The following is a 17,036-nucleotide window of genomic DNA, read 5'->3' on the forward strand; positions in this document are numbered from 1 at the left end:
AATTACTGTGAAATATTATTACAATTTAAAAGAACTGTTTTCTATTTTAACACATTTTTCAAATGTAATTTATTCCTGTGATGGAAAGAGCTGAATATTCATCTGCTACTGATCATTCACAAACTGATTTGCTGCTCAAGAAATATTTCTTATTATTATCAATGTTGAGAACAGTTGTGCTGCTTAATATTTTTGTGGAATATTTTCACTTTCACTTTGAGCAACTTAATGCATCCTTGCTAAATTTACAAGTATTCATTTTTTTTTTTTTTTTTAAACACCTTACAGACCCCAAATATTTGAATGGTAGCATTTACTCACATATAAATAAAATTTAAGGGAAAAAAATAAACAAAAAACGAATTTACCTGCACGGAGACAAGGCTTGATCCAGCAGCGTTGGGAAAAGCGATCCAGTCTGGCACATTCATGCTGTTGTCACTGTTGGCCCGCAAGAAAGGATGAGGATGGGGCAATCCAAGAGTACGAGAACTCTCCCTCCTCTGGGGGGCATACTTTGGAGACTCCAAAAAGGGAACTGACATCAAATCAGGAGAGAAACAGTAATACAGAGAGAGAACAGATGCTAAGAGAGACAGAAGTACACTCTAATTGCCCAATAATGTCCTGCAAAATTCACTTCACAGGGTATTTGGCCATCTTAAGTGTGCAGTCATACACGTGGTCTGTATTCAATGATGTTGCAAAGCATTACAAATGAAGTGAACTTCAACAGATCCCCTGCTGAGTGTGTAGGGAGCAGTGAAAACTGCTTAGAGACTGTGAATCGCAAGGCAGCTAAAGAGAGACGAAAGTATCAAGCTCCAAATGTCACACAGTTTGAAGAGCAAATAAATGATCTCACACAGAATAAAAATACCGGCACAACCAAAATAAATCTCCGCTCCTTACCTACGTCTGATTCACGATGGTTTTTAATGATTTCTCCCAGCTCAAAATGGCCAGACATCACAGCCACCTAGAAAAGAAGTTCACACACGCTTAATATTTGCATCTGTGAATGACACACAGTGACGCAAGGCTTGGGAATATCGCAATATTAAACACACGCAGGCATTAACTTCCTTTCATATTAAACACAAACGCATGATCACAGTCACAGCTGGCTCTGTGGAGATGGCTGAGGTTAAGTAAAACTCGTTCGGCTCGCTGCAGCTTCACTCCACCTGGGACTCGCAATGCATACAAAAACAATAACACACTACAAGCTACAAAACAGCAAGCAAAATGTGTCATTTCTGTATCATTAGCATCAACAGACTGACATGCAAAAATAAAAAATGTGTTTACAAGCACAACAAAACACTGATAACTATCAAGAATCATGCCATTTTCATATGATTATAAAGATCATCAAACAGACATGTACAAAATAAGCTGGCAGAATCATGACATTTACATAATTTTAGACATTATTATTATCATTAAACTAACTTATAGTCACCGCTGCATATTAAACTGAGACGGGAGGAAGCATTTGAACATCCAAAAAATTACATTCTTCACCTTTAAGTTAACTTTAACTACATACATAAGGTTGGAAGAGGGTTTGTAGAATTTAATGATTATAATTTTTTTACCTGTTAATAATATGCAGAGCGTTGAAAAACAAATAACAATCTGCAAGTGTCTCATAATTACCTGGAAGGGGGTCTGCCCGCTGTTATTCTTTGTGTCCTTATTGGCTCCTCGATACAGCAGAATGCGGGCACAACTCTCCTAAATGGTGAAATTAGACAATAACAGCCTGAAGACGTTGAAGCCATCTAATGCTGGCCATAAAATATAACAAGCATTATACATCATACCACTTTAGTACCCCAGTAAATACAGAACTTATACACAAAATAATGAAATCTTCACAGGGATCTTTAAAGCATCACTGGAAAAACCATGTGACGAGCATGGCAATGCTTGACCAGCACCAAACCAGCACTAGTCAGCACAAACCAGCCTGAAAATTCATGCTGGTGTAAGACAGATATTTTCAACATGAGGTTTTATTATTTGGCTTGATTTTTTGTGCCAGGACCAGCAGTTATACCTTGTTATATAAAGCACATATGTGCAGGGCAGTGTTTCCGGAGGCATTCTGGGATGAGGAGTCTGCACCATAAAAAAGCAGGTGCTCCAAGTGTTGAGAGTTCCCATTTTGACAAGCCTGGAGAAAAAAAGAGAGAGAGAGAATAGGATAGACAAAGAATGAGAGGAGAGGAGGAAAGATAAAAGAGAGGTGGATAGGAAGAGCAGAAACAGTCATTTGACATACGGAAGGGAAAAGAGGAGAGAAGAATAGATTTTATACATTGTCAGAACAGACACCTTTGCTAATTAACACCACATGTGTGAGTAAGAGGAAGGGAAAGAAAGAATCAAAATAGATATGGAAACGTACACATGCACAGAGAGAGAAGAAGGACTGAGCAGTGATGCCCAATTGGTGATACTTGGAAGAAACTCAAGATCGGATTCTTGAACTTGTCTCTACTGCCTTTATGTTTGTAAGTTCTGTTTGCAACTTGTTTATCTTTGATGATTATTAAATTCCACCTTAAAAGACTGCAAATGACTTTATTTTTGTTAAACATTCCACCAGGCTTTTAGGTTTTTTAAGTCAAATTCCCTGCAAGGGCTTTCTCTGAGAAAGGCAAAAAAGCTTAAGGTGATTTATTAAAGTGATTAGAAACTTAGTGTAAGTCTGTTTTTCAACCACAATTTGACTGTTTTTAGTTTAAAAGTGAATCATTGTAATAATACTCATTTTAATAATATTACTGATAATGCTAAATGATATCTAGTATAATTTGAGTCAAAAAAGGAACAGTTTCTTGTTAGTCTCAGTGAAGCAGAGTACAGTGTGTGAAGGCACAAAATGTTTTTTTTCAATGTTTTTTAATGAAGTTTCTTATGCTTACCAAGGCTACATTTTTTTAATTTAAAAATACAGTGTAATGTTTGTTCTATGAAACATTATTAAAAATGTAATGCATGTATATTTGAATTTATTACTGTATATGCTGATTTAGTCCTCATGTAACTTTTGTTAATATTACCAGTTTAACTAGTATTTTACAGTTATTTATTATTATTTCAGGTTAATTTGACAGGGACAATGCACATCAATAATGCATAAATGTACAATGTGGCAGAATTAGCCAGAAGGCTATTTTGCATCTGCAGTCCCTGGACTGATGGTAAAAATTGTCACCCTAAAAATATAAAGAATTAATCAATACATAATACTTACATACTCCGAAACACATATAACATTCACACTATTCCTAAAACAACAAAAAACAAACAAACATCCGCTTAAAAGTTATACTATACATAGAACCAACAAATCAATACCAGCTCACTCATATACACAATTCAGCTGTCAAACAAAATGACAAACAATGCATCAATAATATCATAATATCAATATACAGACAAAGATAATGTAAGCATACAGACAAGTAACAGTAGCCCTAATCATTCAATCAGTACTAAACCAAACAACCTCATATATATAGCATAAAAATCTCAAACTAGTAGAGCAGAAAAGACAAGACAGCAGCAAAGTTTAGTTTATAAAATTAATGTTGACAATGCTGACTCTCAATTAACCACTTCTTTAAGTGAAACTTAAAGGAGGCATAAGTATTAAAATTTATAATGTAAGTTGGGATGGAGTTCCACTCACGAGCAGCCCTAAATGAAAACACCGTTTGACTAAATGCACTTTTTCTTAAAGGGACTATGCACTTACTGCACTTCTCGTTAATCTGTAACCAGATGGTGCTACGTTTACAAACTGGCTCAATACAGGGGGAGACAGTCCATGTCTGATTTTATACATAAGACAAAGATCTGTATATATAATCAAATTTTCCCAACTTAAAATATTATATATATACTTTTTAATATCACAGTGATGATGGTGTATGTATTTCCTATCTAAAACTTTAAAAGTTTGTTTATATAAAGAGATAATTGGTTTGAGAGAAGTATTATTTGCTTGTGACCAGGTTGTCAAACAATAGGTGATATGTGAGAAGATCACTGAATGCATAAACATCTTCGCAGCCTTAGTTGACATGCAGCTACGGGCATATCTAAAATTTGCCAAGTTGAACTTAATGTGATTGCAAACCTTCTTGATGTGCGTTTTAAAAGATTGATATCAATATATATACCCAGATATTTAAAATCCGAGACAACTTGTAGTCTCTCCCCAACTATGACTACATCTGACTCCACACGGCAACTTTTAGTTTTACTGAAAAACATACATACAGTTTTCCATACATTTAGTTGTAAGCAATTATGTTTTAGCCATTCCGTGATCTTTAACATTGAACTTGCTGATCAGCAGCTCGAGTTGCACTATTAGCATCTGGATGTTGGAATTGAAACATACATTTGGCAAATCATTTACATAGAGAGAAAATAAAAGTGGGCCCAAGATTTAACCTTGCGGAACACCTGCTGACAAAGAAACAACACCTGATTGATAAGTCTTCACTCTAACCAACTGAGACAGATGTGTTAAATATGATTCTACCCATTTAATGGTGTCTACAGAAAAATTAAATGCATTCAATTTAGATAACAGAATTCCATGATTAATGGTATCGAAGGCCTTTTTTAAATCTAGGAAGATGGCACCGACAACCCCTTCTCGATCCAACAATAACTGCAGTTGTGCTGCTTAATATTTTTGTGGGAACCATGATACATTTTTCAGGATTCTTTGATAAATAGAAAGTTAAAGAGAACAGCATTTATTTGAACTTTTGTTTGAACTTTTTGTAACATTGTAATGTCATTCCTGTCACTTTTGATCGATTTAATGCATTCTTGTAGAATAAAAGTATACATTTCTTTCTTTAAAAAACCCCCCAAAGAAACATACTGTAAACTTACTATAATGGTACTGTATGTATCCAAAATATAAAGACATAAAAACATAAAGCGTAAATAATATGCAGGTATGTTCTCAGGGTAGATCAGTGCTTCCCATGACACATGAATGAATGATTCACAGATACCGGGCTACAAAATCAGACCTAGGGCTGGATGATAAAACGATAATGATAATTATCAAGATATAATTTTCCTCGATAAAATGATAACATGAGTTCAATAAATGTTCTATATAATATTTATGCGCCAAAAGCGAAAACACAAATGAACGAAACAGCGTGGAGCATTTATCCGCTCGGCTCAAAGTTCAAGCTGCAGAGATGCATTTACTCGCTGATGAGTGTCGGTCACACGACACTAAACAGCGCTGTGAGATCCAGTGTGAAGCACTTGAATTCAGCGAAGGACACAAATGAGTCGGTGATTTAAACTAGTTTAAAGCCAGATGAAACAGCGCTGACAAACAGGAGAAACACTGTGCGCAACGAGACAGTCAGAAGACTTTTCAATCTACAAATCACCATCATTTACCATGGATTTACTGTAGTAATACTAACCGCACCATGGTATTGTGGCAGAAATGTGGGATATTCATACAAATTTTTACTATATTATTAATGCAGACTTGTATTAAAGGTATTAAAGGAGTATTGGAATATATTACAGTATTTTTTAAGCTATAGTGTTTGTGCATACTAAAAGTATTTAGACTACAAATACCTAAAAACAATATAGATACATTTTTGCCATGGTATTGAGGTTTTAACAGCGGTTATCATGATCTAAATGTATAGATCATCTGCATCCGAACTCTAAAGCTATTACCACTGTCAACTCAAGCTACTGTCAAATGTGCATTTCTAAGAGACAAAAAGATGTAATATTATTAATATTGCAGTCTGCACTGCAAACTGTGCTGAAGATAAATGTCATCAAAGTCAGGCAACACAAATCTGTTCCATGATTTGAAACAATACCAATGCAGAAACTAAGAAATACATTTTTCTATTAAGATCATTATTTTGTTAAAGAAAATGACTGGAAAAGTGTAAAGAATTCAAAAACTGATATTAGTTATAAACTTATTGTTACCTATGGATGGATGGAAGATGGATAGATAGATAGATAGGTAGATAGGTAGATAGATAGATAGATAGATAGATAGATAGATAGATAGATAGATAGATAGATAGATAGATAGATAGAATAACACTATAACACTATATAGAATAACATGACAATTGTGGCACATCAATTATATCAGTTACAGCAGTTATCAGTTATACATCAATTATTCAGGTGTTTGCTGTATATGTTACAAAAACTGTTCTTCTCAGCACTTTTTGTACCTGATGGGTTTCGTCCCAGCCATTCTCATCACGAAGCCCTAGCTTGGCTCTGTGGTAGAGGAGGGTCTCGCAGCAGGAGGTGTCGCCCCCTATCAGCACAGTGTGGTAAAGTGGTGTCAGCCCACGGCTGTCTTTATAATCAGGAGATGCCCCCAAAGACAACAGCGTCTAAAAAAACAACAACAGATGATTAGATTTAAATATGAATTTTTAATTACAAGCATAATTTCATCCTAATCATGGTTTTGTGTATGTGCTACCAGTAGTGCAGTGTGTGCATGTGCTCTGACAGCCTTGTGGAGAGGGGTCAAGCCATCCTTTGCCCTAAAGTCAATGTGTGCTCCCCCCATCACCAGCACCCTGATGATCTCCCCTCCGCCCGGCTCCGTCTGTACAGCCAGAGTGAGTGGGGTCTCTGTCACACACACACAATCGGTCAGTTACAATAGCCAAATGGATAATTACAATCAGTGTGGTAACACACACACACAAGTAATCAGTTATTACACAAGGCAAATGGATAATTACAATCTATGTGGTACATTATTCAGGAAGATTTTCCTATTTCTATCTTTTGCTGTTGAGTGCCAGTAGGAAATATTAGTTTACATTTCCAAACATTCCTTTTGCCATTACTTGTAAGAATCCATTGAGATTTTTGTTTTAATAATTTTGGACACCACTGTATATATATATATATATATACACACACACAGTATGTATATGATTTGTCTAGACAGTCTTGGCATCAACCCAAGATCATCAGCATGTTGATGTGATGATGGACAAATTGTTCTTTTGAGTCACATATTTTTAATGAATCAACTGATCCAGCCCACAAAGATTCATTCACAAACTTAATTCACAAATCAGACTGATCCAGATCCCAAGGTCAACCCAGTGATTCGTTTGCAATGGTTAACAGCTTTATGATACACATAATACAGTACATATATTTCAGTAAAATTTTTAAAATATCTTCTTTTGTGTTTTAAAGAAAAAATAAATACACTACATTGTTTTCCCGTGCACTGGTCAAGTTTGAGATTTTGGGCTATTCGCCTTTTAAAAATGTGTTGTTTCAGACTAATGGAATTTTTTTTCTAGCTATTTTCTGATCTATGGCGTGATAAAAAGAGATATCAAAAATTCCCTCTGTAAAAACCTTAAAAGAAACAAGAACTTTGAACCTGGCTCAATCCAATGTTCAGATTTCTGTTCTGAAAATGTATGCAAATTAATGTATATTTAATCAGAGAATGCCACATTTGCATATTTAAACATGTAATACAAATTTTTTTACAATTCTTAATATAATCAATCAATTGGAGAAGTATGGTGATATGCATTAGTTACTTTGTTTTTGTTGTTGTTGTTTTTTTTTTACCCTATTCACGTAGGGTGTATCCTGCCTTAAACAGGTTTGGAATGACATGAAGGTAAGTAAATAAAAAGGTTGTTTTTGTTTTTGTCTGAACTATGCCTTTAATTGTAACAGCATATTTTTCTCAGATCAGCCTCCTGGTGGTTGCAAATGGTGCAGCAGTTCTCACTCCCCATTAGCAGGGTCTGCTTTGAGAAGTGACTGTCAGCCTGGCAAGCACAACATCAACTCTGTGAACAACACTCAAGTGTAGTCATCTTGCAAGTCAAACTCTGCCACAAATGAATGCTAATATTACTCTGCATCATCTGGTGGTCCATAAAACGACTTTCACGGCATGTCTGGCCACGTCTCCAGCTCACCAATTGCTCACCAAAGCGCTAAAAACTTGAATTAATATGCCATAAAAGATGCTGCCCCGTTACAAATACATTCAAATTATTCAGTGGTTTTTCTCTGTTGACGCGCATTGAACTGAACCGTTGAGTAATTGTTTCATCTCATTAAGCAGCCCAAAAGTAGTAATTGGGTTTAGGAGGCAGCCACTGAGTCTCATGTTAACTTTATGCATTTGTTGCATAATTAAAACTCCAGATGACTTTTGTTGGAAACTGCATGGATCGTTTGAGAAGATGCAAATGCCCATTCCTGTAAACGCTCCTTGAATATTCATGCAGCCATATTTCATAATATTCATGGCCAAGTTTATGCTCTGCTGCCAGTAATTCATTATTCAGCTCACTAATGGGAAGTTCATTAACTCTCACAGGAAAGGAACAGTGCAGTGCCTGACACCTCACCTCCTGTCTCAGCGTCGTGGTAGTTGGTGTCAAGTCCTTTGTCTACAAGTTTGGCTACCTTTTCCCCAGCCCCGGCCTGGATGTAGTCCATAAACTTCTTCAGACTGGCCTATTGGGGGAGACACATACAATTTATGCCTCACAGCCATGCTAGGCTGTGCATGCCCTGAGGATAAGCTACTTACCGTATTTAACATACAGACTAAGACGCAAGTAGCACATCTTGAATGTTCACTTTATATTTCTATTTTTGGAAAAGAATAAGATAATTTCTGTGATGACGCCTACCTTTGTGTGCAGTTTGGCCAGCTGTTTTTCATCTAGATTTGTCTGTTTGTACACCCTGGTTTTGTAGCGGAACTGTGTGAAAGAAAATCAGCCAAAATCAGTGTAAGATTAAGAAAGATGTAAGAAACTGAGAGCCGTCAAAGAAACTTCCATCCGTTTGTGGAGGAAAAATGAAATGTTTACAGTAATGTAAGGAGGACTGATGTTATATAAGGAGAGTTAACAAGCACAAATGTTTCGTCTTTTCTTAAAACCCTTACAGGAACTTTTCAGAATAAAAATGTCTTGTGATAAGTAAAGTTGTCTAAAACTGTTCTGGCAGGACTATTCTTCTAGATGGTGTAACTTCTGTTTGTGGCACAATTACTTTATGGACACATCCTTTAATAGTATGGTTGTGTTGATTTTATTTGTTTTATTATTTATTTTAAATTACCTAAAACTATTATATTTAAATTACCTAAAACTATTTTAAAAATAGTTACAGGTCATTTAAATAAAGCTGAAACAAAACAAAATATTAATATTAGATGAAACACTTAAACTTAAAAACAAAAACCTTAACGACAGCTTTGGAACGGAAACAACTATATTTAAGTTGAAGTATTAAAATTACTAAAAATAAAATGAAAACTGAACATACAGTTTACTTAAGTAAATAATTTTTACTAAAACATTAATAAATACTATAACAGTATATAAGTAATACTAAAATAACACTGGTGTAAGATTTCATTAAAAAAGCATCTTGAGGTATCAAAGTATCAAGCACTGTAACTGAACACAGCAGAAATGCTGAGAAGCACAAGCCTAAATTAAGTTGTTACAATCATATTTTGTAATTGTTAATAAATGAAAATACAGAAGCACATTGGCGTTGGTAGGAGTACTTGGTATCAGACTGAAAAGAAAATAAGTGATATTGCCCACCCCTATTATCAACTTCAGATGAGAAGGGCTTTTTGTAAATTAATTAGACTTTAAGTTGAGTATAATATTAATTGCTCTGCGCTCTACAAATAATAAAAAAAAAACATTTTAATTTTTTCACTTTAACTTTAAATGTCTAAAGACATTCTCCAATAAGCCATATCAGGGTTATTAGGATTCATATTACCAGAGAAGACGCTTAAAGAATTATTATCACCTAGGCAACAAACAGTTTGAAGCAGCAGTTTCCTAGCACCAACATTCACATTCAACTATAGAACAAGATTTTTTTTTTTAAAGAAAGAAGAAAAAAGAGAGTAAACAAAAAATGCCTAAAATGAAGAGGAGAACAACAGGAAGGGTACCTCCAGGTAGGGTACTCCTTTCTCAAAGGATTGTGGGTATTCGCGGAGCGGCCTCTCTTCCTCCAGGAACTTGGCATCGTGCCCATCAGTAGCAGGTTGGAAAAGGCCATAGTTTAATACATCCCTTAGAGATTCAGTTAGACTACACAGCACCTGCTGCTTTGCCTTCCATACGGTTGTATCAGGGTTGAACCTCAGACACTTCTATAGAGACAGAGAGAAAAAAATGGCTGTTAGATTAACAAAATGATTCAACAATATAATACTATTTAATTATTTGCTTTTAATTATATATAATTATTATATTATATTATTAAAATATTATATTGTAATATTACATTTCAAATATTTATATATTTATTTATATTATAGACGCTAACATTTAAAGTTTTGGGGTTGGTAAGATTTTTTAATGTTCTTGAAGTTTAAAAGAAGTGTTTTCTGCTCATCAAGGCTGCATTTATTTGATCATAAATACAGTAAAACTAGTAATACTGTGAAGTTAAAATAACCGTTTTCTATTTTCATCTATTTTAAAATGTAATTCAATCTTGTGATGTTAAAGCTGAATTTCCAGTCTTCAGTGTCACATGATCCTTAAGAAATCATTCTAATATGCTGATTTTCTGCTCAAGAAACATTTATTTTTATTAACAGTTCTTCTGTATATAGAAATTGTAGTTTCTTTAAAAAATGACACCAAACATGAACAGTATGTATTACATTTTTGATCATATGTATTATAATTAATCTGTTTTCATATATTTTACATTATTTATTTACATATAAATATATATGGTTAATTTTATTTATTAATAATAACTACCAAACAATTACTATTACTATAAATTACTATTTATCCCCATTGACCCTAAAAAGAAAAAATGCAGTTCTGACCGATGTGCACTAGAGGGAGACATTGTCATTCACTGAGGTGAAACATCACCGCTTGTCGGATTAACAGACCCCGCCTGACCAGCAACTGTCCATCAGCTTCATTAACATATAATTTGAGTCTTTGTTCACCCTGGTAGTGCTAAATGGCAATGCTAATTGATTAATTAGCCTGCAGTAATACCTCCAATCCACAGCCTGCTCAGGTACTGTAATAGATGCTTCGGAAGGTCAGGAATTGCGGTGTGAGTTGTGACACACCCCACACGGCAAGTACTGCTATGACATTGCCTACAACTCCTTGCAGCCTTCAAGCTTGAGCACAAGCTCCAGACTAAGGGACATGGTAGCTTCGAGCTGCTCAGGCTGAATTTTGGGACAGCAGCGCTGTTCCAGCAACTGTGAAAATGGGACAGCCCTGCAGCTGAGTGCTGGAAAGAAATCCCCTCCTCTGACCTTGAGGAGTTAAGTCCGAAACGGTCAGTTTCCTGCTCTCATTACCACTGTCCTCTTGTATGTGTGTGTGCACATGCAGTGGCACAGAGAAGTGTGAAATTTCTTCCTCCCTCTGTTATTCAGTCTCTCACTTTGCACACAGCCAATCCCCATCACCATGGCAACCAGTTCATTAGTGGAGCAAGCTGCAGGTTGCGATAGAAACATCTCAGCAGTCCCTTGGTGCGCTATGGTATGGTGTACGTTTCACTGTGATCTTACAGAGTGCATGTGCGATGGAGGGAGTTCTGCTCGAGAGAGGTCATAGGTGTAGTGGACAACTTCACAGACAATTTGGAATATCAAGACGTGTGGCGATCACTCACACAAGTCAAACATCTTGCATATGCAAGGATATGCAGAATAGTTCACCCAAAAATGAACATTTCATCATCTTTTATACATGCCTCAAGCCTTTTGAAACCCTTTTTTCTTTTTCTGTGGAAGACAAAAGATGTTTATCCAAGCTGCTTTTTCCAATATAGTGAAAGTGGATGGTGACCACAGCTGTCAAGGCAAGAATTTCAGTAAATGGCTTCAGAAGACATGGAATTTCCTATGGACCATTGTTATGGTGCTTTTCTTTTTTTTTTTCTTTTTTTTTTTGGAGCTGTACAGCCTCTGGTTCAAATCTACTTTCACTCTACGGAAAAGAGCAGTGTGAACATTCTTCGAAAAACATGCCCTTGTTTGTTCCACTGAGGAATAAAAACCATACAGGATTGAAACGACATTAGGTTAGTAAAAAAAATGGCAGAATTTTCATTTTTGAGTGAACTATCCCTTTTAACGCTACACATACAATGCAAATTATTAAAAAAAGGTGCACACCACAGATGTAGTAGACGTGAGTTCATTCGCACCCATGTGATTACAATCATTTTGTTGGAATGATAATCAACCTGGAAAATTATTTATTATAATGATATCTAATTATACTAATTTGGCAGTTAATCTAAGAGCTATTATTTTCAGGTCCAAACAACAGACTTCTTCACAATGCCGTCCTCTCTTTTTTCCACTGACAATAAGCGTGACATCCTGTGCTGTTTTCAAAACATTGAGGAACAATTTATAGATGAAAGTTCTAAACAGATTAGCTAATTAAGCAAAATGTACCTAAATGCCTTTGTGCTCTATGCCTGGTCTAACTGCTTTACTGATAGAAATTCTGTTTAAGAGCTACATCTCTATCTCTCTCTTGACTTTTTCATACTTGTTTTTCTCTGTTCTTATAATGTTCTGTTGTGAACCCATTACTTTGATTCTTATTCTTTCTCTCTCTACTCTTTCTCTTTAAGTTCGGTGCCAAGAGGTACAACATTCAGTTAAAGTTAAAATATTAAAAAGGCAACTTTGGTTTAATAGTTTGGTTTAACTGTTCTGCCCCGCTGACTTTTTTATGAGACATAGTCCATTTAATGTACCAAGCTAGTGGAAACCAACGTTTCAGATTTTATGGCCAAGCATGTTAAAAATCATTTACCATTACTGCACAAGCATCCGCATCTGTTATTATACGTCTGAAAACTGTTGAGAAATTGTGCATATACATATGTGAACAAATCAGATTTTTTTGCACTTTTCACTGTCAGACCAACAAACAAGTCAAATAACAATCCAGCTAGAATAGGGTCATGTTAACAGAGATTTGCTAACATGATCATTACAAAAATTCACACAGTTGAGTTTAGTTGTCCCATGTTGCCAAACGTCCTAGATTAGCCTGATGCAAACTACATTATTGATTCAGAGAGCTGGGATCCCTGCAGACTGCGTATAATATACAGAAAAATGCCACATTTTGCTGATATAACACTTAAGGACTGCTGTGCATGGCAAACCAATATTTTTACTTTACTCTGGATATGTTTGAACTATTACAGACATTGAAATGTACAGTTGTAGGAAAAAGTATGTGAACGTAGATGTACCATGGGTTAAATGGCTCATACAATTTGATCTCAACAACAATGGACAAACATAGTCTGCTTTAACAATTAACACACAAAAGTGTATGTGTTTTCATGTTTTCCTGGACATACTATATGTAAACTTTCACAGTGCAGGACGGAAAAAGAATTGGAATAGTTGGATTTAATAGTTGACTCTTTTGTCAACAATAACCTTTGGGTCTTTGGGTTACAAGTCAGACTCTCTAACCATTAGGCCACGACTGCCCCCAATAAGGACATGGAAACATATAATTTTTGTGACTTTATACATGTTTGACTTTATTCTGTGATAATTTTAAATAACAGACAGAAATTAACTGAGCTAATCATGGAGAGACCACTTTTTCAATAAGTTAGCATGAAAATCATTGCTGTAATCTGAAACTGTCTTATATATGCAAGCATTACGTGGTGTTGTAGTCTTACTAAAGTGTTTACTCATGTTTGACTGGTACAATATTTCATGTAACCCTCCATGTGTCTCTCTCTCTCATTGTAGCAGCTCCCTCAGGCCCATTTCTGCAGGGCAAGAACAGGGGGGATTAGTAGATTTTAATTAGATCTATAGAGAAATAACCTTCACTGCCTCCTCCTACTCCTCCTCTCTCTCTCTCTCTCTCTCTCTCTCTCTCTCTCTCTGCCATTTTCATGACCACTCCCATCTAGTCTTCACAATTACACATACTTCTCATTTTCAACCATCTTCCTCTTCCACTGGAAAAAATATATATAAATTCTTACTCAGTGTTTTTGACATTGGCAAACACTTTTTTATAAAGCATAAATCAAACCAAATGTGATGTTAGTGAGGTTCATACTTAAGTTAAAAAATAAATAGATAGATAGATAAATAAATAAATAAATAACCATTTTTTTTATTTATTTTTATTAAAATAAACCAGTTATTTGAAATTGTAATAATATTTCGCAATATTTATGTTTTTACTGTATTTTTTATTAAATAAATGCAGCCTTGGTGAGCAGAAGACACTTCTTAAAAAAACAAAAAAAAAAACATTAAGATAATAGACTAAATACTGCAATTTTTTTTTTTTTTTTGCAGTTTAGCAATACTTTCCATTCCTGACTTGTCCTATCCTCTTTCCATCCCGTTCACTCTCTTTCTCTTTTCTCTAAGAAAATTGTTTTAATATTCAGCCAATGTTATGTTAATCAATTAGCATACAGTTCCTATGCAGTTTGTGGTAATACTAATGAATCTCAATGTTTGATTTCACGTACATTTTGTATGATAAACAATTCTAGTTCTGTTTTGGGTCTGCGCTTGATGTCCGATGGCAAATCTGCATCCAAAAGCGTTTAATGCATTACAGGGTGAGTGGGCATTCCCGCAGCCCTACATTTGCTCGGTTGTGTTTGCACACCTCCTGTCTCTCCCCGAACTCATTAAACCACAATTAACGAGCAATTGCAGTTTATTGAGGGTGAATTAGCTGGTATGTAGAGCAGGCCTAATGTACTGGGATTATGCAGACATATTAATCCACACAGAAAAAGCAGAGGGAGAGAGAGAGAGACTGATAAAAGAACATGGTTTAAGGCAAAACAGAAATCGGGAAGACATAGGAGAGAAAGACATGAAAAATAATCTGAAAGTCACAAAAAGCCACACCTGACTGCCTTCTTTAATGTATACAGAGAATTAAATATAATTAAAATTATGTTAAACAAAATTACTGTTAAAAGTTGGTTCTAATTTTATAACCTAATACATCATGAAAGCATCACTGAATTGCAGCATTTGACTCCTATAACATCTTTGCATAGGCAGGTGTTGCAGATGGGCTAAAAACACAAGAAAAACATTTGGCAGAGTGTTTCGATCCAGCTCAGATCATCTCCAGGTGTTTCACTGCCATCCTGTTTCATCTATCAACCAATCTTACACTAATTACAATTTGCTAGTGGCTTGTTGGACTAAATAGGCAGTTTTGGATAACTGGAACAAAGAAAATGCCACTCGTCTCTCACTTCCACTCGCACACAAACATACACAAACTTCCCCCTCACAAACACACACACTAATGCACATATGCACACCTACATTCATTATACAATCCCACATTAGAAGAGTAAAAAAGCAAGAGCAGATACAGTTTGGTTTTTACAAACACCGAGAACGATAAGGAAAAACTTGCTGAAACCTTGAATATGCTCCCTTCATCAGGCATGTCCAAATCCAGTGTTTCAGTAATACCCATTCTACAAAAATGCCTCCATCTGGTCAATTTTTGAATGCAGATATCCCACAATCCTTGTGTGTGTGGTCTGGCAGTTGGTTGCAAGAATAAAAATGCTTTCCGACTGAATAATTGAAACAAATTAAACTGTAGATTTTTTTTTGTCCCTATAAAAATTATTACTTAAATAATAAATTAACTAGAAAGTCTCTAAAACATTTGCTTGGTTATTTTGAACAATAATTTCAAAATAAATTCACAATAATTATATATATTATGTATAAATCAGTGTTGATCTTGTTAACTAAAACTACTAAAGGTGACATATCATGAAAATCTGACTTTTCCAGGTTTTAAGTGCTATAATCAGGTCCCTGGTGCATCTACAACCAAGGAAACGTGAAAAAGATTAACCCTGTAACTTTTTTTGGTAAGCCTTTTTCTGCAAGCGTCTGAAAAAACGAGCGCGTCTACATTTGCTCCCTTGGTGACGTGGCAAAGGGATCTCATTATAATATTATTATTACCGCCCCTTAATCTGTAAGTTTCCACCCACGGCGCCGTCATTTTTATTTCACAAGCGACAACGGTGTATTAGTTCTAATGCCATGGCGAAAGTTTGAGCAAAACATGTTAACTGTTCTGCCTTTGGCTGCACAGACGAGCACAGAACAATCCCAGCCTCAGAGGAGACAAGAGAGCAGTGGATTTATTGATTTATTTAAAGAGCAGGTCATATGGATTTTTGAAAAATATATCTTTTGCGGTTTATAACGTAGCTATCCTTAAATTAAAACAATCTGCAAAGTTGTTAATCAAAAAAGTGCATGATAAATAAAGATATTGTCTCTCACGGCTGATGGAACAGAGCGCCCCATAGCTTTCGTGTCACGCTCCCTTACTGTTGCTGAGAAGAACTATGCACAGATTGACCGGGAAGCTTTGAGCCTGGTATGGGGTGTGAAACGATTTAATCAGTATCTGTATGGAAACACATTTACCTTGGTTACAGATCATTAATACTGTATGTGATGTATACCTAGTGCAGCTTTAGGTTTCCAGGTAAAGCAAGATAAGTCTTACTGAAGTAGTTCTGATAATTCGCTGTGAACCCACTATTTCCTAAGAATGTGTCGATTAATGTAGAATGACGTTGTTTTAGTTTGCTGCACCGGCAGCTATAGGGTTAATGCCTGTGATACAGCTGTTCTGCGCTCTGATTAAAGTGGGTCATATGATGCGATTTAAATTTTTCCTTTCTCTTTGAAGTGATACAAGCTCTTGGTGCATGAAGAAGATCTGTAAAGTTGCAAAGACTAAAGTCTCTTTGGTTTACAAACTGTATTGTTTGATCAGTTAGTCACATTAGCACTCGGCTAACGTATCCACCATTATTGTTTTAAGTGTTCACAGTTTAGCAGCTAAACTTTAGCTGTGGGCACGATT

At 35.5% G+C, this 17,036-nt stretch overlaps 1 protein-coding gene across 1 annotated transcript in view; it reads right to left on the minus strand.

The window, feature by feature from the left end:
- Positions 1-17,036, minus strand: part of shank1 (SH3 and multiple ankyrin repeat domains 1) — a 69,748-nt gene that overhangs the window by 47,893 nt on the left and 4,819 nt on the right. The window contains 9 exon segments of the mRNA XM_016468028.1: positions 369-538; positions 913-979; positions 1,663-1,740; positions 2,066-2,182; positions 6,279-6,446; positions 6,539-6,693; positions 8,463-8,571; positions 8,751-8,822; positions 10,046-10,249. Of these exon segments, the coding sequence (XP_016323514.1) occupies positions 369-538; positions 913-979; positions 1,663-1,740; positions 2,066-2,182; positions 6,279-6,446; positions 6,539-6,693; positions 8,463-8,571; positions 8,751-8,822; positions 10,046-10,249 (1,140 nt within the window).

The sequence above is a fragment of the Sinocyclocheilus anshuiensis genome, unplaced genomic scaffold, assembly GCF_001515605.1.
Source record: "Sinocyclocheilus anshuiensis isolate Anshui unplaced genomic scaffold, SAMN03320099.WGS_v1.1 scaffold893, whole genome shotgun sequence".
Lineage (NCBI taxonomy): Eukaryota > Metazoa > Chordata > Actinopteri > Cypriniformes > Cyprinidae > Sinocyclocheilus > Sinocyclocheilus anshuiensis.